This window comes from Anoplophora glabripennis, unplaced genomic scaffold, assembly GCF_000390285.2.
Source record: "Anoplophora glabripennis isolate ALB-LARVAE unplaced genomic scaffold, Agla_2.0 scaffold1907, whole genome shotgun sequence".
Lineage (NCBI taxonomy): Eukaryota > Metazoa > Arthropoda > Insecta > Coleoptera > Cerambycidae > Anoplophora > Anoplophora glabripennis.
The window spans coordinates 1-24,288 of record NW_019418017.1 but is presented as its reverse complement, the minus strand read 5'-3'; the positions used below and the strand labels follow the sequence as shown (position 1 = coordinate 24,288).

The 24,288-nt window shown below is 31.1% G+C and overlaps 1 protein-coding gene across 3 annotated transcripts; it reads left to right on the top strand.

Annotated features, from left to right (window-relative positions):
* Nucleotides 1-2,289: 2,289 nt before the first annotated feature.
* LOC108916358 (N-acetylneuraminate lyase) lies at nucleotides 2,290-15,209 on the top strand. 3 transcript variants are annotated; one of them, XM_018722589.1, is made up of 10 exons: nucleotides 2,290-2,329; nucleotides 2,574-2,967; nucleotides 3,021-3,224; nucleotides 6,900-6,958; nucleotides 8,355-8,431; nucleotides 8,685-8,830; nucleotides 10,566-10,734; nucleotides 10,885-11,030; nucleotides 11,083-11,254; nucleotides 14,307-15,209. In XM_018722589.1, exons 2-10 carry the CDS (start codon nucleotides 2,692-2,694, stop codon nucleotides 14,447-14,449), a joined length of 1,392 nt encoding a protein of 463 aa, XP_018578105.1. In that variant the 5' UTR covers nucleotides 2,290-2,329; nucleotides 2,574-2,691; the 3' UTR covers nucleotides 14,450-15,209. The 3 variants fall into 3 exon arrangements, with proteins under 3 accessions (XP_018578105.1, XP_018578106.1, XP_018578104.1); XM_018722590.1 differs by having other exon boundaries at nucleotides 2,301-2,967; nucleotides 6,903-6,958; XM_018722588.1 differs by having other exon boundaries at nucleotides 2,301-2,967.
* Nucleotides 15,210-24,288: the final 9,079 nt, after the last annotated feature.

The window sequence follows — 24,288 nt, the reverse complement described above, 5'->3', positions numbered from 1 at the left end:
AGATAATATTGGTAGAATCATTTGTAATTCAGGTCTTTTTCGTATGAATTACATAAAAAACCAACCTAACCTCTTTCTAGTTTAATTTTTTTCTGGAATAGAGAATATATGATATGATTCTCTAAACTTATAACATAAATAAGGAACATCATCATCCTCATTCCACAAAAATATCAAAAAATATAGAGCCATGTCACAATTTCTGTTTTGTAGCCATTGACATAAATGACCAAATTCCATTCTCTTACGATAACGATTATGTCGAATATTCGCATATCTTGCAACATCAGAATCTACATACTTTTCACGCTTTTTAAATTTGCCACTTAAAAATATTGCAAAGAAGCATTGATATATTCCTTCAGTTTTATTTGAAGCAAATACATATATAGTGAGATAACACCAATTCCCACAACACTAGATTACTGGAAGCAATTAAAGGATGACAAATTACTGGTTAGAAGTTACTAGTTAGAACCCATATGTCAAAGTAGTCAAAGTACCTACATATGACAGGCACCACTGAATAGTGAATATATACATTTTCGCGATCTATTCAGGTTAGACAAGGTTAGAAATAAGATTAAAAGAGATAGAAACAGTAACTACAAGTCAGACGTATTCACCAATATTCACTCGCGAAAAAGAGCCTTATGTTCAATTTTTCGAGTATAAAATAGTATATGCTCAAAGATACTATGCTGTTTGTTGCGACATCTGTCAATCAATGAGTTAAATGACAGCGTTTGATAGGTTGAATTGAATTAGACGTTGACTGAAATATTATACTTGTTTAGAGGTATGGTAGCTTTTCCAGAAGCCACCGTAGATGGCAGTTATCGCACACATGATTATATTAACTAAGCGTATACAACCACTTATACATCTTAACGTATTGGGGGTGTAGTATTGAACTCCATTCAAGGATTAATTAATAAAAGTTCTTAAATAATCTTTCAGATATACTTATCTCTGTACCTATATAATTTTTAATTTATTGCATCTTTGAATAATTTTCATACACGATTTTCACATTACTTAACGTGTCCACAAATAATTCGAAACTAAAAGAATAGATACTTCAAGCGGAAAAAGCATCATTAAAATTACTACAGCACATAATTTGGTAAACGCTAGAAATAATTCGCACAATAAATTTCCTTCACACATGTCACACAAAGCTGAAGTAGGTTGATTAATTATAAAACATGTACGCCTCAGTCAATTGAGACACCTCTGAACCCCTTATCATTTGAGATGAAACGGAAATGGCTTCGCTGTTGCCTTAACAAACGCCCTTCTACATTTATTGTACACACACACATTGAGCGTAGGTGGCATACAGTACCATATTTAACAAGACATACCGTGAAATATCCCACTATATCATTGTCAGATTCCCTACACCCATAATGTAAATTTCTCGAATGTAGTAAGTAGAATTATTGGCTACTGAAAGTTTTCCATTTAAGTTGTAGTTGTGTATGTAGGCTGAACAAATAAAACAACTCTTTATTTTAAATATATTATTACTTGACCGCTGTTGCGGATCAGGATATATTAAATACAAAAGAAATAATAGATTAAGTATTAAGTAGGTTACATCCTATAGGTACTTCTAATAATTGATTTTTTAATGAAGTCAAGGTGAACATTTTCCCAGTACTTACCCATCAAGTTCAAAGTCATTATGGGCCTTGTATAATTAACTTGGTAGATGATTTAGTTGATGACCGTGACCATATTATGACTAACTACATTTGCTGCTCTTAACAATTTGGTCTTAGAAAAAGATAACTTTTGGAAAGAAGGGATAAACAAGTGAATTATTGTTCAGAGAGAGACAACATTCTCTTTCTAAGAACCAACTTAGAAGTAAAATGTTTTCGATGGGTAATAGATAAGAAACAAGGATAGAAGATCTATTTAAAGAGATGCTAAAGATATTATAAACAATATACAGGGTGTAACTAAATAAGTGTAAAACATACTACCAAAAAGACACTTAGCCAGTAATTTATTTGGTTTACCCCATAGTTGTAAGGGGTGGAAAACGCAACCCCTAAAATTTATTTCCAATGTAACTTTTTGTCTTATTATTTGTTTACCATTTAAAAATTTATTTCNCGAGATGAGGCAGGATAAAGAGGGATAATCCCCCTCGATCCCAAATCATTGAGGCCAATTTCTAGCCATAGAATAATGGCGGCGGTCCATAGATGGCTAGAATTCGTTGGTCTATTCTATAGGATATAAAAATCGCTCTTGCTTCAAACTTCAGTTTAGTGATTATGTTGAATGTTGATTGTTGAATGTTGAGTTACATTAGGTCATTATCATTAGATGCATTTATGATTTTTCGTATGTAATTTGTGTATTTTTGAACCAAACGGAAATGCAAATATAAAATCTGTGAAAAAATACAAAACTGCTCGATTTGCCGGACAAAAAACGTGCTAAATCAGTTTATACGTTTGGTTAGAGTGGCAGTAATAACTTTATATAAATGAACATCTATACCTATTTTGTGCTACAAATAAAATTATTTATGTGCTTCTAATTTGTTCTTACAGAAAATCTGAATTATTCATGACGACACTCTTTTATGGATACATTACCATCTTTGAACAATATATTTGAATTGTTATACAAGTAGATTGTGGATATTAATTTGTGTGAAAACAATTAAAAATGGAAAATTCCAGTGATAAGGAGAGTGTAGAATTAATACAAATAGATATAGTAGAAAATTCAAAAGAAGATCAACCTCCAAAGACAGCGAAAGACCTATTTTCTGTATTTAAAGTTTCAGACGATTCTGACTATGAACCAGATGAAAATAATAGAAGTGATACAGATTCAGATGAACCACTTTCGAAAAGAATGAAAATAAAAACTAAAAAACAAGCTGTTGTAGGAGAAAAGGCTAAAGAGCCTGAGTCTGCTGATGGATCATTAAAGAAAAAGGTTTTAATTGTAATGTTTTTCTTAAATATTTTATTATATATTAATATTTTTAGAAATATTATTCACAAAAGTATAAAAAAGAGTGGGAAGCAATTCCTTCCGTAAAACCTTGGATATCCGAGAGTATTCATGGACCACATTATTTTTATTGTAGGTTCTGCAAAAAAGACTATAAATGTGGGAAAACAGAAATATTTAAGCATATGAGTGCTATGAAACATAGAAGACATTTAACAACTACAACATCGGGCGTACAGGTTAGTTAAATTTGAATTACAAAGTATTATATTTAAATTTTTTGTTGCAAAAATTGATCTACAATCATATAAGGTTCACAAAAAGTTTATTTTTTGATACGGTGTTTAGAAAATGAAATAATCTGGAAGTCATGTAAGAAAAAGCTGCCCTTATTTTGCAGTATAAAAAAATATTAGAGGAGTTTTTAAAATTATAAATTTTGTCTGCATTTCAGTGTCAATAAATTGGCCTTTCGGTTGATTTACTTCAATCGGAAATCTGCCTGTATATTTAAATCGTTTAATTATTAACACACTACAATCCTTTTTTTATTTAACTAAGACCTGTGTTGGACTATAAAATTAACGACAAGATTTTTTTGATCAAAGTAGTTTGAAGTCAATTTTGATGCCACGAATTTTATAAATGGATGAAATGTAGAGAGAGGCGGTAAGGGGCCAAGACAAACAATGAGATATGAGATGGAACTAGTCTCATATCACGACTCAGAGCATTTGTAAGCTTAGCATACACAATTTGTAATATCTGCATATTTTATATCTTGTATTTGTGTAAGCCGCTGTTCTCCATCCTATATTTGTGGTTGTTGTTTGGTGACAATTTCTTTTGTATTTTTGTGTTGAATTTGTTTGTTTTTTATTCTTTATTTTGAATTGTGTCTAAAGAACAATTTTTGTAAAATAGTTACATAGTGTTATGCTCTATGGAGAATATTCAGAAAAATGTAAAAAGGGAGTAGTGTTCTTTAAATATGGTAATACCATTAACATCTTGTTAATGACAAATTGGATGAGAACTTTTTATATTTTTGCATTTCCTAAAGATAAAGTTGTGAGGGACCTGTCAGGTGACGCAAGTGACGCACCGCTTCACCTAAAATTTCCCTTTGGTTGTGCAATTTAAAATTATTTTTAATTTTATATAAATTTTATAATTTAGGTATAATTCTATATTGAAAATGTATTGTGTTTGTTTTTTAATACGCAGAAATAAACAGAATAGTTGCGTGGTGAACACCTAAAAAAAACATTGCCTTCGTTGAGCACGAATATCAATCTCGGACTATACAACATATAGTATACGCAGGTGACGCAGATTGAAATCATTCTGTATCCTGCTACTCTTCATAGCATTGTTTATGGTGGTTGTCATGGCAACGAGGCGACCAATATGTGATTAAATTATGGCGCGTGGGGAACGAGTGACGCAGAAATTGAAGCAGCATCGCCCATCGCCTGCCTCCTGCCTTTAACAGTTTCAGTTTCAGTTTATACGATAAGCCCAGTGCATGATTACATATAACAGTTCTTTGTTAATATTTGTTTTGTATAATAATTGCAGAAATGTTTCCTATGGATGATCCAGTAAGTATTTTATTTGAAACGCCATTTTCCAGATGGAAAATTGAGGACAAAAGGAATTTTTTAAATTGCGATATGACCTGTGCCTTATTCTCTCGATATGGAAAAAAGGGGAAGTCAAAAGACAACGTGTATTATATGTTTTGTGATGCATACGTTCGAAAGTTTCCACGCGAGATTGCAACCACAAAGCTTCTTCATGTACGGTGTGTGTTAATGTTCGCAGAAGTCTACAAGCCGAGCTAATATTTCTATTTTTTATAAAATCTAAATGAAAATCCTTCTCACGAACATCAGTTTTTTGGTAATATTGCAAATGCAACTAAAAATTTCCAGATTCATTTAAAGCTGTTTGACCTTGAAAATTTGAAAATTTTCGCCAGCAGCGCTTTTTTTTTTCTTTTTAGTCAATCCATGAATATGCTTCGCCTATTATCAATGTCACGAGCCGCCAATGAAGTACACTAATTATATTTTTTGTTACTTACCCAAAAATTTATCATACAAATATTTACTTGACATTACAAAATATGCAGTTATTAAGTGGAAGTCATATTTGTAAAAGCTTTTCCATTTTACCAATAAACAGTAAAAAGTTAGAAGTTTTATGTTCAATTTTAGATGCAGATTTTAGTTATAGTATGTTGATGCAACTGTAAATAAAAATTTTTGTATTTATTTACATTCATATGAAATTATTTCTTGAACAATTTTAATTATGTCTTTATCTATTTAAATAAAATAGTAAGCTGCCTCTCTAATATTTATTTCATTAAAAAAAAATTAATTTGATGTGATCTTACAAAGTATTTTCATAAATTTTATTATAATAAATAAATATTTTCATTGTTTTAACACTTAATCGTTACCAAAAAAGAATCCACTATCCTAGGTCACATGACTTACGTCATGTCACTGCTACTTTTGCAAATCATGAACAGCTATACAATGCTTTGAAAGTCGGCTTTGACTCCATTCATTGTATATTGCCAAATCTATCTATAAAACCATCAAACTAACCAAACTTTTTTAATTATAGTTCTCTTTTATCTAATTAAATGAAAGACGGATAGAAAAACAAAATATATTATTCAGAAAATTAAACCGATAGCTTTTGGGGCCATTCTTGGAGTAACATTTTATTATTATTTCCCTAATTTTACAAAATCAGTTTTTTCAAAATAATTTTATGTTATGAAAGTTAATTTTGAAGTTATCTTCAAACTATTTTGATCAAATTTGAAAAAAATTTGATGTTCTGACACAATTATAATATTTTTTTGACACATTTGTTTATTATTGAAATAAAATATAAACTGTACAGGGTGTTTAAAAAAAACATTAAAAAAACATTTGGGAAATGATAGAACATCAAGAAATAAGAAAATTTCTTCCTGTAGAACATGGATGGACTTGTCATCTTGTTTTTTAAATTACAAGGCGTAAAAAACAGTTTTTTAATACCAAAGTTTTGCCACATGATATCCAGAAAACAGCATACTATACCGAAATTTGGTACAGGTAATTTTTTAAGGGTGATAAATTTTGATTATCTGTTAGGGTCGCTAGTTACCATCTATCCTAGAGACATTTCTATGACAACATTTTTAAGGTTAGTTCTTTTACATCGCGTGTGGTATATCATCATGTAAAATTTCAATTTACATAAATATACCATTCTCATTGAATTCATTAAAAACTCAATGGACTGTCCCAAAGTTCACCAGTAGAAGCAAATAGACCATTCTTCAAGCATAGTTTTTTTGGATGAAAATAAACCAATTTAGATCAAGTTAGCTTAGTACAATCTTGCCTTTTCAAAATGTTATTGGCAGTCAAAAATTTGTTTATTGTCAGTTGCATTTTTCTCAAAAATAAGGTTAAAATTTGAATTAAGAAAAATCATATTTGGCGACCTGTATCTCAAAAACAGAAGAAAGAAAACCCTTGGTTCACAGGAAAGAATCGCCCTATTTTGTCATGCTCTATCAGCTTCTGAATTGATGGTATTTTCTTCCTCTGTAGAGTGGAATCTCTAGTACTAAGTTAAAAGTTTCAATGATTCTAGTGGATGGATTACTACTATTGTTTATTATTTTCTATTCAGCTTTTCATATTAATGATTTTTCATTTCATGCTGACTAATTATGTTTAATTAACATCAATATGATAAATTTTGTAAAGATAGATTAGTAATAATGAAAAATTTTCAAAATTATTAAACAATTGGTTAGCATTATTGAATCTATAGTGTAATTATGTGACCACTTATTAGGAACCAGAACTTCTAAAATAAAGCTATTTTCATTTCAGCAGAAATTTTCTTTTCGGGGATTACTATGTCCTGCAGTTACTCCGTTCCAAAGATCAAGGTAATAAATTTAAATTACTTTTTGTAGAATATACATATACAGGGTGATTTCACTTTAAACACAGAAACTGCAGGGGATAAATTAGTTGCCAAAAAATAAGTAGAGCTTGCTCTATAAACTTTTTTCCTGGGGGATGTGGTATTCGAGATGCAGGGTCTTCAAGTTTCCAAAACAAATTATATTTTCTGTCATACCTTCATATTGCGCTGAACGATTTGTATGAAATTTACTACAGCATATTCACTTAATTAGACCTTTTATTGAATGTAATATTAACCTCTTGGCATTAACCAGTGGCGTGCTACTGAAGATGCCACTCTGTTTTCCCAAGAAAAAAATACGTCACTGGTGGTTTTTTGTAGAAATAATGTTAAAATAAGGCACTGTTACGTTAAATGAATGAAAAGCGTTTCTTGGTGTTTTTTAATAGTAACAGCCTTTTGTTTTTCTGAATATTGAGCAGCAAATTCTCTACATGCTCTTGAAATTACTTTGTCACATTTTCCATAAATAACAAACAAATTAAAATAATCCTCATTAGTATAAACGATCTCCAACCATTTTTATTTAAATTTTCGGCAAAAACTTTTAGAGGCACAAGCATTTGACAATGAACTTGAGAAATGTCAAGTTATTTTAATTGTTTTTGGTCATGGCCAATTTGATAAAAGGTCTGATATGAGAAAAACTGTCCAAAAAATAGAAAATTGCGAATATCTCTAAAAGTAGTAATGGCAATCCTAATAATGCTTATATGGCTAGAAAGGAAATTTTGATCTGCATATGACAGATTAAGTTAACAAAGTTATAGTTGTTTGAAGTTATCAAAATGTAACAGAAAAAATGAAACACCTAGTATTAAATGTTTTAATTTGTTAGTATAGGTACCATGATTTAGTGTTGCCTATGCCCTTTACATGTACCAAAAATCACGCTTCTGAAAAGAGTTACTAGCATCTCTGCGGACCCTCGCATCTGTCAAATTTTTTCTTAAAAATGAATCTCAAAATCTATAACTCTTAGGTATAGGGAATAGTTAATAAAGTGACCCTCAAATTTCAACTAGAATCCAAAAATGCAATAATATATAGGGTCTCCTGTTTAAAATAAGAAAGTTAATTTCAACTTCCGGTATAACCGGAAGTGCCATAAAGTTCTAAATATTTTAGCTGTGTTGCCTCTACTGCCTTTGTTAGGTTGCCAAATTTTGAGATTTGTCGGATTAGTACCTTCCGAGATATCGATAGTGGCTATTCCTGGTGGGACACCGTGTATGTTTTTGACAAAATCCAACAAATTTTGATATTTGTTATAAATGGTGATAAAACTATGAGTCGCTGTACTACAAATTGTATTTCATACTTAATACAAAGTTTTATTTATTCTTTAATTTTAGGGCAAAAGATATAAATTATAAATTAATTGGCCCATATGCAAAATTTTTAAAAGCTTGTGGTGTTAAAGGAATATTACGTAAGTTAATATATACCTATCATAAAAAATTTGATATACTTTATTCCTTTTATCTGTTAAAAAAAACTCACTTGAAAAATAGAAAACCTACAAAATTATTAATTTATTATTAATGGGAGAAAGAAAAAAACATATTTTCATTACCCAGTGTAGATTTATAACGGATTACACAGCTGAAAGGAATATGTATAGCAATGTTCAATACATTGAAAGTTTAAATCCAACAAAAACTCATTCACGGAATTACTTTTAGTCAATGATGTAATGGGAGAAGGTGTATCTCTTACTCCAGAAGAAAGAAAGTCACTGACAGAATATTGGGTTGAAATTTGTAAAGAAAAAAATCAGTTTTTAATGGTGCAAATTGGAGGAGCCCCTTTAAAAAGTGTTATTGATATGGTAACGTACAATTTTGAAATAAAAATAAAATAAGTCATTTTGTACAGGGCGGTTTTTAAAAAAGTTGCTATAATAAAGACTAGGTTATTTTAAAAAAGAAAAGTCCTATGAACATTTGTCCTAAATGAGCTAGTTTTCAAGATACAAGTTTTTAATAAAACTGGAACTGATAAACTATTTAAATTTAAAACTTCTTTAAATTTATATATACTGGAAAATCCTAGAATTTTGATGTGATTTAGTGTTTTTAAAATTCTATTAGTCCATTTGGTTTTTCATTATATTTCAAAGGAAATATTTTTTCCATTTTGTTCAAAAGTAATTTTCCACTTATTATTTCATTAATCTGAGTCAAATCTCTTCCAACTAGTTTTGTCACACTCAAGCAAAAATAAGTAAGTACAAAATAAATATTAGTTCCTTCTGGCTTTCCCTGTTTTCGACCATCTTTTTCACAGTTGTATTCAAATTTTTGTTTTGATTTGAAGCTGTACAGTTGCGTAAAGACTTGTAGTGTCAATCAAGTAATCTACTGACACATTTCATGTCATAAATCTTGCTAAAAATAAAATGAATATTAAACTATTAAATAGATTTGATTTTTATTGTTAAGGTCTTAAAATCAAGTACTCAATGGGCATGAGAAAAATGTTTCTGATCGGATTTCGACCAGTTAATCGAGAATTGGATAACCAGCTTCAAATTTCTCTATTTTTATTTAATTATGATCTGATATTTTCTGTTTGAATTTAATTCACTATTTAAGAACATGACTTGATATGAGATTTGGTTTTTGTTCACTTTTTTTAATTCTTTCATTTGTTTTTATAATTTTTAATTACGTTGTTGAAAAATGGAACCATTTTCCATCAGCAGATATCTATCGAAATATATTCTTATGATTGAGGAACGTCTTCAGAAAATTCTATTGAAATTAATAGCAGGTCATGAAAAAAAAAATGAAAAATTGTTCAGGAAAACAAAAATATTTTAATTTATTTTTAATTTAAAAATAACTTTATCAGATTAGCAATAAGTTCATCTCAATACAAAGAATTTTTGATAAAGTTGTTAAGCTTAGCATTTTATAGACAATAAATCTCACTTTTAGTAAGACAGTGATAGAACAAGAAAATCCATCTAACTATAAAAATGTCGAAATACAATGACGCATTTAATTTTTCACAGTGAAAATTCATGGAAAACATGAGCATCCATGTACACATCAGAATATACCTTTCCTGTTTTGTTGTAAAAATACTCAATAATTATGATTAATTAAGGTATTAATGGTTTCATAAAAGCATTCTGTGGAGTGCGATTATGTTTGTAGTACCATATTCGATTTTCTGTATCAGATGTATGTTCAGGAAATGTAATGATAAACGTAAGAAGGAAAAATATCCTTATCCTGAATATATTGTCAACTTGTAAACTTGTATAACTGGTAGAGTGAAGAGATATTTATTTTTAACTTGCTTAGATTTTCTAAAACCCTCAAAAGGTTACTATAAATTTACTGAACTACGCATGAATATGCGTGCGTTAAGTTAAAGTAAAAATTATTTGTCTTGAAAACTGGGCTGCTTAAGATATAGGTACTTATGTTCAAAGGTATTTTATTCTGTAGGATCTAAAAACTCAATCCCTTTATTATCAGAACATAACTAAGGACCACCCAGTATATAGTGGCTTGTTATAGTATGAAAATAGTAAATTAATCATGCCTTTTTAGGCAATTCATGCTGAAAAAGTAAAAGTCGGAGCAATTGTACTGATGCCAGATCTGTATAATAGACCAAAAAATCATTTGGATCTTATTAGATATATTAAAATTGTGTCAGATTATACAGAAAAAGTGCCTATTTTATATCACCACTATCCGAAGTATACACAGATTAATAGTAAGTATATTTTGATCAAGTGTATTTTTAACGTAGTTTTGTTAAAAATTGGTATAAAAAAACGTGAATTTTAAATTTTTATATCAAAATTGCAAATACAACAATTTAATTTTAATGGACAATATGCATAATATTTTATTATTATTTTAGTTGATATGAGCTCATTTTTGCTTGATATAACAGGAGAAATAGACTCTTTTGTTGGATTGATATATAGCACGAATGATTTGCAAGAAAGTTTATCTGCATTGACTCTTAATCCAGAAAAATTTGTCGTATTCATGGGTACGGATGAGGTAATGTCTGATATCAAGTTACAATGAATTTATTTATTTTTTCTATTTGTAGGTCATGTTAGGTGCTGTTGCAAGTGGGTTTACTTGCATAATGGGTAATAGTATCAATATTTTGCCAAAATTAGCAGAGTCCATTTGCCAGTGCATAAAAGATGGCGAAATTAAAAGTGCTCAAGCTTCTCAAAATCTATTGAAAAAAGCTTTGGATAACATCTACTGTAACGGTATTTGGAAATTTAAATTAATTACATTGTGTTGGGATTTATTGGGCAAATATAAAAATACAATTAACTCGTAAATGTTATCTTCTAAGATATTTTTTTGGAGGTAGTACAAAACTGTTTTGTTTGCAAAATTTTTTCGAGTTTATACAGGCTGTTACAAATTTTTTTCTTCTCACTACAGGGATCTTGAAAACAGTAAGAGATACAAACTAGCTTAAATGGGGGCTAAGTTGCGTAATCAGGAGACCAACATTATGTCTCTAAAAAATCAAGGCTAACATGATTAGTTTTCAAAATATTTGAAAAAAATAAAAATTTTGGAAATAAGTTTTTGTTTCATTTCAGACTTGTTTGAGGTGATATGGAAAAAAGAAAAACACTTGCTCATGGCAACTTTTTGCCCTCTGTCGAATGGCTTAATCAATTTCCTCTTTCCAGGACCATCTGTAACTTAATTTTTTTAAATACGATCCTGGAAATTTTATTACATTACATTTATTGTACATTTTCGTAAAAAATAATTCAATTCAACTGGAGGTTGTGAAGAGTCCGAATAGAATTTCGTTAGGAGGTGCAAATTTTCAAATTTCAGCACTGTAATCTTGCGTAATTAGGGGACCAACATTATGCCTCTAAAAATCAAGGCTAACCTGATTAGGATTCGAAATATTTGAAAAAAAAACGAAATTTTTGAAATCCATTTTTGTTTTATTTCAGCCTTGTTTGAGGTTATATTAAAAAAAGAAGAACACTTTTTCATGGCAACTTTTTGCCGTCTTTCGACTGGCATAATCGATTTTTACGTTACGTGTCATATTTCCAGGATGATCATCAACTTCATTTTTTTTAATATATGCCCCTGTAAATTTTATTACATTGTTTACAAGCCTTCATGACCCCCAGTACTGTACTGCCTCAGCCCGAACCAGATTCAGACGTTTTGTCTCGAAAAATTTGTCTTCAATGTATTCGTTTCAAATTTATCCTAAATTTTTTGTTTAGACTTCTGTGTTTCTTGAATTATCGTACACTCTAAGTGTCGTTAGACACTGTGAAATCCACCTAGTTATTTAAACTATCACCATCACCTGGGCACTCGATAAGTTGTTGCGAGAAAATTACAATTTTAATTTTATTGTGACAAATTAATTCTGAAAAATGCATATGAACAACCAAATCTCTAAATTATTATCATACTTTAAAAAATTACAGTAAATATTCAAAAACATTTCAGTTTTCTTCTACACAAAAATCTATTCGTCTCGCAATATTTTGTACTGCCCTTTGAATATCTCTTCTCCTCGGAGAGTTAAATCCTTTCAAGATATTTGCCCTCAATTCTTCTATGTTGTTGGGAACTTCTTTATACATTTTCTTTTTCAACATTCCCCATTAAAAAAATCAAAGGGGATACATCGGTTGGCCGTGCTGGCCACTCGTCTACCCTACCATTTCCTATTCATTGTCCGGGAAACTGTTTATATAGAAAACCCCTAACGTTTCTAGTGTTGTATGACAGTGCACTTGTTGGAACCATATGTGTGGTAATATATTTAATGGAATATGCAGCATATATGCCTCGAACTCGGTAGTCAGAAAATTAAGATGTTTATTACCGTTTAAATTGCTCTCATAGTTGAAAAGTCCTGTGTGTGGTATGTGGTCTCCAAAAACACCATCCCATACATTTAATGAAAATTTTATTTGGTTGCTTGTAGGCCTGTTTTATCTTGGATTTTGTATTGACCAAATGTGTTCTGTGTATTTCTATTGAAAATACCGCAATTAGAAAATTTACTTTCATCTGACCCTATAACTTCATGTAAAAAATTTGGACGATTATGTAATTGCTAAGGCAACCAATTGGAATATGCAAAACACAATTCTGTGTCTCCTAGTCTTAGGCAATGAGAAATGTGTATTTTAAAGGGTTTGTAAAGATTGTGTCTAGGGGTTCTCCATAATTCTTGGTAAATTAGTATCCAGAGCTATTTCTCGTGTTGATTTATGTGGGTGATTAATAATCAAGCATAATTAAAAAAATATATTGTAACTACAGCTTAAAAAACAACAAACCTCAACTAACCTAAATATTTATTTTTAGGTATCTCGAATGCTCCAAATTTAGTCAAATTCTGATCAACTTTTTGAAATAATGTTCTAAGAGGCTGTTCTTTTTCAAGATTTCACCCAAATACATTTCACACGCTCTGTCAGAGTTGCAATTACAGGTATAATAAATTTTGATAATATTATATTTATCTTCATTTGAGAAGGGCATATTCAATAATAGGCAATAACTTAAAGTCAGACAAATTCAAATAAATACTCTCAGTACAGTGTTTTTTGTTTCTTAACACATTATTCATGGCAATTTTTATAATTACAACTAATTTGTTTTTTTTAGTCAATACATTTGGCCAATGTTGAAAATGAAGATAAGCGTAATACGATCGGAATTTATTATACCTGTAACCTCAACTGTGAAAGAACATGTCAGATGTATTTGTAAGAATACCCTGAAAAAAATTAGATCGGAATTTGTTTAAATTTAAAGCACTCGAGAAACTTAGAAATAACTATGGTCACGGGATTAAAACTCTAATGTTTTATTGTAACGTGTAATGGTAATAGTTCATACACTTAGAGTGTACGATAATTCAATAAATATAGAAATCTAAATAAAAAATTTAAATAAATTTGGAACGAATACATTGAGGATGAATTTTTCGAGACAAAATGTCTGAATCTGGTTCGGGCTGAGGCAGTACAGTATTGAGCATCATGAAAGCTTGCAAAAAATTAAAAAATTTCCAGGGCCGTTTTTAAAAAAATGAAGTTGATGATGGTCCTGGAAAGACAAAACGTTACATATAAAAATTGATTATGCCATTCGATAGAGAGCAAAAAGTTGTCATGAGAATGTATTCTTCTATTTTCCATATCATCTCAAACAAGGTTGAAATCAATCAAATACGAATTCCCAAAATTTCAGTTTTCTTCAAATATTTCAAAAACACATCATGTTATACATATATTTATAAAATTTTAGGAGATGCTGTAGCAACAATGAAGGCAGCTATAAGTATCATAACAAATTTGCCAATAGAAACGGTTCGAGAGCCACTGCAGACTGTCTGGGAAGGAACTTTGTCAAAAATGAGAAATAAGCTACGTGAAATAGGAATAATATAAAAAGTACCATTAAAATTGATTTATGTAGTTTTGCTTTCTAAAGTCCTGCTTAGGGCACAAAACGACTGAATGAATGTTCTCTTTCCAACTAAGTATTTGAGAGGAATATTAAGAAAACACATGAATCTGTGGTCATTATATAATTTTGCAGGTACAGTGATAACTTGTATATACTAGATAGTGAATAAAAATGAGATGGTTATCCAGTAGAGAAATCTATGCAGTACTGAATTTTACTTGTGGACACACATATTAAGAAGGTTTATCAGGTACGAAGGTACGTCTAAAGTCTAACGAAAGTTTCTGTAGATTCGCTAGTGACTAAAGAAGTAAACCTTTAGATTTGGCAACATTGCACTTGGCTGACGCGTTCGGCTCGGCTTTCGCTCGCTCCCGTTCGATCATTCTATTTGTTTGGACACCTGCGAATTTCAAATAATATGCTACGTCGAGATCGCGGCGTTGCCGCTATCACGCTATGGAGGATAAGTTAGTTAACGACAGCAGTTTAAAGGAGAATTATTACAAAATTATGTATCTTACAAGTACCTAATCGATTTACACAAGCTGTCATACGGTTCCTTAGATATCGGTTTCCTATTTATACAAGTTGCTGTAGAAACTATTCGTCAATTGTTGCACATTCTAAGTGGGAAGACCAAGAAAATCTGCATTTTCTTAAGACTGTACTAAATCGTGAAAAATTATTTTATTAATATCTTGTCTCTTAGGTATCCAAACTAGTCATAATTTTTTTTTTTGAGGATTTTCATATTAAGCTTATATTAATTTTTTTATGAATATTTGTTTGTCAATTCCAAATCAGATAAACCTCCTTAANAATTACAATTTTAATTTTATTGTGACAAATTAATTCTGAAAAATGCATATGAACAACCAAATCTCTAAATTATTATCATACTTTAAAAAATTACAGTAAATATTCAAAAACATTTCAGTTTTCTTCTACACAAAAATCTATTCGTCTCGCAATATTTTGTACTGCCCTTTGAATATCTCTTCTCCTCGGAGAGTTAAATCCTTTCAAGATATTTGCCCTCAATTCTTCTATGTTGTTGGGAACTTCTTTATACATTTTCTTTTTCAACATTCCCCATTAAAAAAATCAAAGGGGATACATCGGTTGGCCGTGCTGGCCACTCGTCTACCCTACCATTTCCTATTCATTGTCCGGGAAACTGTTTATATAGAAAACCCCTAACGTTTCTAGTGTTGTATGACAGTGCACTTGTTGGAACCATATGTGTGGTAATATATTTAATGGAATATGCAGCATATATGCCTCGAACTCGGTAGTCAGAAAATTAAGATGTTTATTACCGTTTAAATTGCTCTCATAGTTGAAAAGTCCTGTGTGTGGTATGTGGTCTCCAAAAACACCATCCCATACATTTAATGAAAATTTTATTTGGTTGCTTGTAGGCCTGTTTTATCTTGGATTTTGTATTGACCAAATGTGTTCTGTGTATTTCTATTGAAAATACCGCAATTAGAAAATTTACTTTCATCTGACCCTATAACTTCATGTAAAAAATTTGGACGATTATGTAATTGCTAAGGCAACCAATTGGAATATGCAAAACACAATTCTGTGTCTCCTAGTCTTAGGCAATGAGAAATGTGTATTTTAAAGGGTTTGTAAAGATTGTGTCTAGGGGTTCTCCATAATTCTTGGTAAATTAGTATCCAGAGCTATTTCTCGTGTTGATTTATGTGGGTGATTAATAATCAAGCATAATTAAAAAAATATATTGTAACTACAGCTTAAAAAACAACAAACCTCAACTAACCTAAATATTTATTTTTAGGTATCTCGAATGCTCCAAATTTAGTCAAATTCTGATCAACTTTTTGAAATAATGTTCTAAGAGGCTGTTCTTTTTCAAGATTTCACCCAAATACATTTCACACGCTCTGTCAGAGTTGCAATTACAGGTATAATAAATTTTGATAATATTATATTTATCTTCATTTGAGAAGGGCATATTCAATAATAGGCAATAACTTAAAGTCAGACAAATTCAAATAAATACTCTCAGTACAGTGTTTTTTGTTTCTTAACACATTATTCATGGCAATTTTTATAATTACAACTAATTTGTTTTTTTTAGTCAATACATTTGGCCAATGTTGAAAATGAAGATAAGCGTAATACGATCGGAATTTATTATACCTGTAACCTCAACTGTGAAAGAACATGTCAGATGTATTTGTAAGAATACCCTGAAAAAAATTAGATCGGAATTTGTTTAAATTTAAAGCACTCGAGAAACTTAGAAATAACTATGGTCACGGGATTAAAACTCTAATGTTTTATTGTAACGTGTAATGGTAATAGTTCATACACTTAGAGTGTACGATAATTCAATAAATATAGAAATCTAAATAAAAAATTTAAATAAATTTGGAACGAATACATTGAGGATGAATTTTTCAAGACAAAATGTCTGAATCTGGTTCGGGCTGAGGCAGTACAGTATTGAGCATCATGAAAGCTTGCAAAAAATTAAAAAATTTCCAGGGCCGTTTTTAAAAAAATGAAGTTGATGATGGTCCTGGAAAGACAAAACGTTACATATAAAAATTGATTATGCCATTCGATAGAGAGCAAAAAGTTGTCATGAGAATGTATTCTTCTATTTTCCATATCATCTCAAACAAGGTTGAAATCAATCAAATACGAATTCCCAAAATTTCAGTTTTCTTCAAATATTTCAAAAACACATCATGTTATACATATATTTATAAAATTTTAGGAGATGCTGTAGCAACAATGAAGGCAGCTATAAGTATCATAACAAATTTGCCAATAGAAACGGTTCGAGAGCCACTGCAGACTGTCTGGGAAGGAACTTTGTCAAAAATGAGAAATAAGCTACGTGAAATAGGAATAATATAAAAAGTACCATTAAAATTGGTTTATGTAGTTTTGCTTTCTAAAGTCCTGCTTAGGGCACAAAACGACTGAATGAATGTTCTCTTTCCAACTAAGTATTTGAGAGGAATATTAAGAAAACACATGAATCTGTGGTCATTATATAATTTTGCAGGTACAGTGATAACTTGTATATACTAGGTAATGAATAAAAATGAGATGGTTATCCAGTAGAGAAAGCTATGCGTACTGAATTTTACTTGTGGACACACATATTGATATTAAGGAGGTTTATCGGGTACGGAGGTATGTCTAAAGTCTAACGAAAGTTTCTGTAGATTCGCTAGTGACTAAAAAGTAAACCTTTAGATTTGGCAACATTGCACTTGGCTGACGCGTTCGGCTCGGCGTTCGCTCGCTCCCATTTGATCATTCTATTTGTTTGGACACCTGCGAATTTCAAATAATACGCTACGTCGAGACCGCGGCGTTGCCGCTATCACGCTATGGAAGATAAGTTAGTTAACGACAGCAGTTTAAAGGAGAATTATTACAAAATTATGTATCTTACAAGTACCTAATCGATTTCCACAAGCTGTCATACGGTTCCTTAGATATCGGTTTCCTATTTATACAAGTTTCTGTGGAAACCATTCGTCAATTGTTGCGCATTCTAAGTGGGAAGACCAAGAAAATCTGCATTTTCTTAAGACTGTACTAAATCGTGAAAAATTATTTTATTAATATCTCGTCTCTTGGGTATCCAAACTAGTCATAATTTTTTTTTTTTGAGGATTTTCATATTAAGCTTATATTAATTTTTTTATGAATATTTGTTCGTCAATTCCAAATCAGATAAACCTCCTTAAAAATAATTTTCAGTTAATAATAGTGTAAATATGTTTATTTATATGTACACATACTCTACTGTATTTTTAATTGCTTTCATACAATGTGTTTAGGAGGATAAGGAGACATATTAAATAAATATGTAATAGTCTGTTTTTATTTCTTCATCCTTCTACTGTCGTAGTATGCAGGCCGAAACATCAAAATTCACCTATATCTTGAACAGCCACAATATTTCTAAAAGAAAAGCCTACATGACACGTTTCCCGCTGCAAAATAGGACCATTAACCATGTAGAGCACTTCTGCTCGCATAGAGTTCCCAAAGCTTTTCACCACGTCTTTTTCATCTTTCCAAGAATTCTCACAAGGCTCTACAGATGTCGCGAGTACCTCTAGAATTGTCGCCGAGACATCCATGACAATGAATACAAGCACGTGACCGAGCAATAAAAAATCACCGATGTTTTGCAATTGTTCAGGTTATTGTACAGGGTGTCCCACCACGAACTCCATCGATGGATATGTGGGAAACCGCTCGAAGGATTTTTTTGAAATTGAGATGGTATGATACAGACTGTGGGGTCTACCAACATTTGGAAACCTTTTTTAGCGCTGTCACAAGTGAAAGGAGGTACAGCAACAATCCCACTTGCTATGAATTTATAAACATTAAAAAAACTTTTAATCCATGCTGACATGGAAGGTTCAGGAAGTGGGAATTGTGAGGATTTCAGTGACACTGAAATCTTAAAGATCTCATCAGAAAATTCTGTAAAGAAACAGAAAGATACTAGTCTTATCCATAACGCTTTAATAGTTTTAAGTAGAAATGATGATCTATCTGAAGAGAACATAGGGTGTGACGCGCATGAATGTTAATCATGAAGTGGGGACTAAGTGCGTTAGAGGGGAGAGTGCGGGGCAGTGTGCAGTGGGACTTGGAAGGAGGTTGTACGATGTACGCACGATAAACTGTCACTGTTATACTGTTATACGTCAAGAAAAATTACCCACTGTATTGACAAAGTTGTATTTTAAGTGTAATGTATGTAACCAGGAATATATTAATAAAACTGAGATAAGTACGTATTTCTGCCTCCCTGAGATCGTAGCAAGGGGAAAAAGATTTTTATGGGGCAGGTACTGATAAAAAATATATCGACTGTTGTTGAATATTTAGCTGCATTCATTACAAGATCGTTGTTAAAACACAGTAAATGTTATACTTGTCCCGTGCTTTTGACTAATGAAACAAGTAATTCTGCTATTCTCAATAAAAAAAAAAACAGGTGGTTTAGTCAAACCATCTGCTGATATTGTTTTGATTTGCAGAATTTTAGATTATATTACAAATCTAAGAAGCATATTTTATGAACCGTACAAGAAATGTTTGAGTTTCATACCAAAACATTTTTCGTATTAATCATTAAAAACACAGAGCACTGTTAATTCACGAAATTACAAAAATGTTTTTGAGAATAACAATAAATCACTACGAAAACCAAAAAAGACAGTCAACGAAAAAAGTCAGGAGAGTTTTTACAAAATTAATTTTGTTTAGAAATAAATTTGTAATTACGGTGCCATTTCAAAGTTATAGCCTGTAAAAATTAATTCCTAAGCAAAATTCACTTTTATTCAACTGAAATCTTATAAGTACATTGTGTATTTCATTTTGTTCATTGTATTTACAAATTGAAGTTTTAATAAAGACAATAAAAAAATATATATTTGAAATTGCTCTGGTCGTTGAGTTAAAACCATCTATTTTATAGATTGCACTATGAATTTCTCTAGGCGATTTTCTCAAGATATTTTTTTCTTTAATAAAACGAACTTTTCAATGTTGCTGCTAAAAAAAATACGACCACTAAAAAGGTGGAGGTAGCTGGATAAAACTTAGCACCCAGTATATCGATTTGACTAAAGCTTTAAGAAATAATATGCAATAATAGTTCAAATAAATATGCCAAATTTTAACACGAACGGCAAAAGGGTTTATGAAGTTANAATTTTCATTAAGCCATTCTTGTATTATTCTCCTAAAATGCGCAGGAGCACCATCCATTTGTATCCAGCTATTTTGTCGTAGATTTAATGGAACATCTTCTAATAATTCAAATAGATGGTTTTCTAGAAAGTTTAGAAATGACTCCGAATTTCATGAGGATTTTCTTGTGACCAAATATCCAGATTGTGAAAATTCACTACCCCTGGCCTTGTTAACGTAGCCTCATAGGTCCAAAGTATTTCTAGTAAGAATTGAAACAACCACTGATAAAAATTCAGGCGTCTCTATGCATCTCCCGGAAGTAAATTTTGCACAGGTTGTAAATGGTACAGATTTCTGCCATCCTAACGTAGAACGTTTCAAATTTTCGATTTATTCACCCCAAGTTGCCGAGACGTTCTTCGTGTACCTACTTAGCCAAGGATCATCGTCAAATGCTTTTAAAATTTCATTCCTTTGTCGTGATTTTCCAAATATTGTTTTAATCCAAAGAGATGAAAGCGATGAGTGTAAAGAATTTTGTTGATGTGCTTAAAAATTGCGCTTACTTTTAAGCATAAACATAAATATTCTTGTAATATCATGGTTAGAAGTGTCTGCCACAAGGGGATTGTATTGGTATGAATAACTTGAGAATGGTGAACTTTAGGGAAAAAATTCAAGTTACCTTTTTTACGTATTTTGTGCATTAGAATATAAATTCGGTACAACAGCTTGTAAAAAATACAGTGGCGTAGGTTTTTTTTATAAAAAAAGGGGTGACCCTATCCAGTTGTACACCACTGGTTGGATCTTTAGAGCTCATATTTTAGTTAATACAAGGCCTACTATCATACATTATCTGTATTAAATTATATTGAAATCGGTTGATGGATTCCGGAGATATAAACAAAAAATCAATTTTTTTTTAACAACTTCAACACCATGTATCTCTAAAACGAGGCCGTACCGGACCTATGTTTATAAGGCAAACTCCTATTATTTTAAAGAGATCTATCTACCCTCGAAGTTTCCTGCATACAATTCGGACCACCCTGTATAGTTAAGATAAATTGATATAGACACTGGTATGGATAAATTTAGTTAAAAAAGGAAAAAATATATACATAAGCTTATTCAACTAAAATCTTTATTACAACAGAACAGTTTGGTGTACATTTACTTCAAGGGAGTTTTCTACCATTTAAAAAATATAAATACTACTAAGTATTTAACTTATTAATAAATTCCCCACACTAATTACTAGAGCCAATGCAAAGGAGTCCAGTAACAATTCCCAACCTGCAGCAATTAAATAAACATAATAGGTAATTATTTATAACAATATCATAAATAGGTGTACATTTGATTATCGTTATGAAAGAATACTGCATTATGAAGGCTGGAAATGTAAAATAGACAGTGGCGGCTTGTGACTTTTTGAGATGGGTGTGCAAAATATTTTTTCTCATGTAACTTAATATCATATAGGAATAAATGCACTTTAAGTTAGTCTATTTACTTTTAAAAGTGTAACAAAGTTAATTCGCTGGGTTAATGCAGAAGTATGCTAAGTCCATTTTTAGTGAAAATGAGGTTTTCACGCCTATGTCCAGTTCAAATGTTATAAAATTTGCTGCAGAAATATCGTATCTCTATATTTAACCTTGAGTCTAAAATTAGCTGCAATCAAACTAGCTTATGTTCAACCAACTGAAATATTTCAATGCAGAAGAATTTTATGTGAACATACATTACTTTATCATTTTAACGCTGGACATAGACTAGTACTGCTCTGTTAAGTGATCGTCGTAGAAACGTTTATTATCCTGTTAGCTAAAAAAATGTATAAAAGCAGAACCTGTAAAATTTTTAAAAGGGCTGTTAATCAACCAGCAGCTTCTAGTGCTCCTAATACTGTAGCCGGTAAGTAAAATTATCATATTTTTACCTAGAATCGAATATTTTACGTATCGTTCTGTTTTGTGAGGTTATGGTTTTAATGTGTCTAGGGTTTTCTTGGGAACCGTAAAATTATTCAGTATGTAAGGGAAGGTATAAAATGCCTGTGATTTCTTTATGTACTTAAAAAGCCAAAAATAATATCATGTAAAACAGCCTATGTTCATTTGATTCGGACATATGATACTACAGCACGAAAAATGGCACGAATTATTTTTTCCTTATAAGGCTAGATGCCTGGGTTTTATTTTTTCTGTGTTCTATTTCTCGCTATTCAATAGGTGTAACTTAACTTGAAAACCTTTTATAGCCCCAGACATCTAAAATATCATAGTTATTACAAAATTAAATAATTAAAATTCATACCAATAACAATAATTTTTTTTGGTTGCTGTAGCAAGATTTTATTAAGTTTTTGTATTTTTCAAGGCGCTGTTGAAGACCCAAGGGATGACGAAGACATCATGTCTCTTAGTAGTATAATTAATAAAGACGTTCTTGCAGAGTTTACACAACTTGAAGGACTTCCACACATAGCTCAAGGTGACTAAATATAGCAGTTACTGCAATATAAAAAATTAATTAAAATCTTACTCATTTTTTTTTTGGATGCAGCATGATTTTATTTGGTATTCGTATTTTTCTCCTAGGTGATGTTAACAACCTAATCTCAATGCAAAACGAAAACAGCATGCCTCTTAGCAGCATAACTGATAATGGCCTGCTTGGAGACTTTCAACAGCTTGAAGCCATTCGACAAATACCTCAAGGTGCTTAAATATAGCAGTTATATTACCATGTTAAATATATTTTTTTGCTGCTACACGATTTTTCTTTGTTTTTGTATTTTGTAGGTGATGTTGAAAACCAAATTCCGATGCATCATGAAAATATCAAGCCTCTTAGCATAGCTGATACAAATAACCTTACAGACTTTAAACAACTTGAGAGAATTCTACAAACACCTCAAGGTGCTTAAATATTTTTATATTGATGAAGCAGAAGGTAAATATTGGTTTTTATTTTTTCCAGGTGACTCCCTTCAAAATTACACCGTAACCATTGATCAGTCTGAGGTTGACGACATTCCAAAGATTTCTAGTCAAAACGATTCCATTGCCCATAATGCAACCAGTGACCAAGAGGAATCACTTTCCGAACCAGATCCTTATGAAACAGACAGTGGTTCAGATTATGTACCACAGCAAGAAGAATATGAAAATTTTGAAGAACGCGACCGTAATGAAACGACAAAGAAGAGAAGAACTCGTAAACGATTAAGAAATGAAGGTGAATGGAGAAGAAATAAAATCAAGGGGCTCAGAAATAGTGGAAAAAAATATAAAAATTGGAAAAACAATATTGTGTCTGCTCGAAAAATGAAAGGTCCATGTACCTGCATTTTAAAGTGTTCAACTAAATTTAGTGAAGAAAATAGAAAGATAGTGTTTGATCAATATTGGGGCTTAGGCAACATAGACAGACAAAGGGATTTTATTTCGAAGCACGTCAAATTTTTCCCAAAATCGAGATGTCGGCTAAGGGCTGATAAAAATGAAGAAATTGCCGTAAATAGTAGAAGAAACTATACCTACATTTATAACTTGCCGCATTTAAACGGCACAGAAGAGGTCCGGGTATGCAGAACCTTTTTTCTTAATACATTAGATATAAGTTCTCAAGTAGTCAAAACGGTTGCTCAAAAATGTATAGAAAATGTAACTATCCTTGCCGATAAACGCGGTAAAGTTAAAAAAAATAGTCAATTGCCTGAAGAGGTTAAAGAATCCGTACGTCAACATATAAGTTCCTTTGTGCCCGTGGAAAGTCATTACTGCCGTAAGGATAGCAACCGGTTGTTACTACCACCTACTTTAAATGTAGCAAAAATGTATAATCTTTACAAAGAGTTTTGTGAAAGTAGCAACATCTCACACATTGCAAGTTCTGCAGTATACCGGCAAATATTTACCTGTGAATTTAACATATCGTTTCTGGTACCAAAAAAAGACCAGTGTGATGTTTGTAACAGATATGAACATTCTTCAGCTGATCAAAAAACCGAACTACAAGATGAGTATAACTTCCATATTAAGACTAAGGATTTAGCCCGAGAATATAAAAATAAAGACAAAGAAAA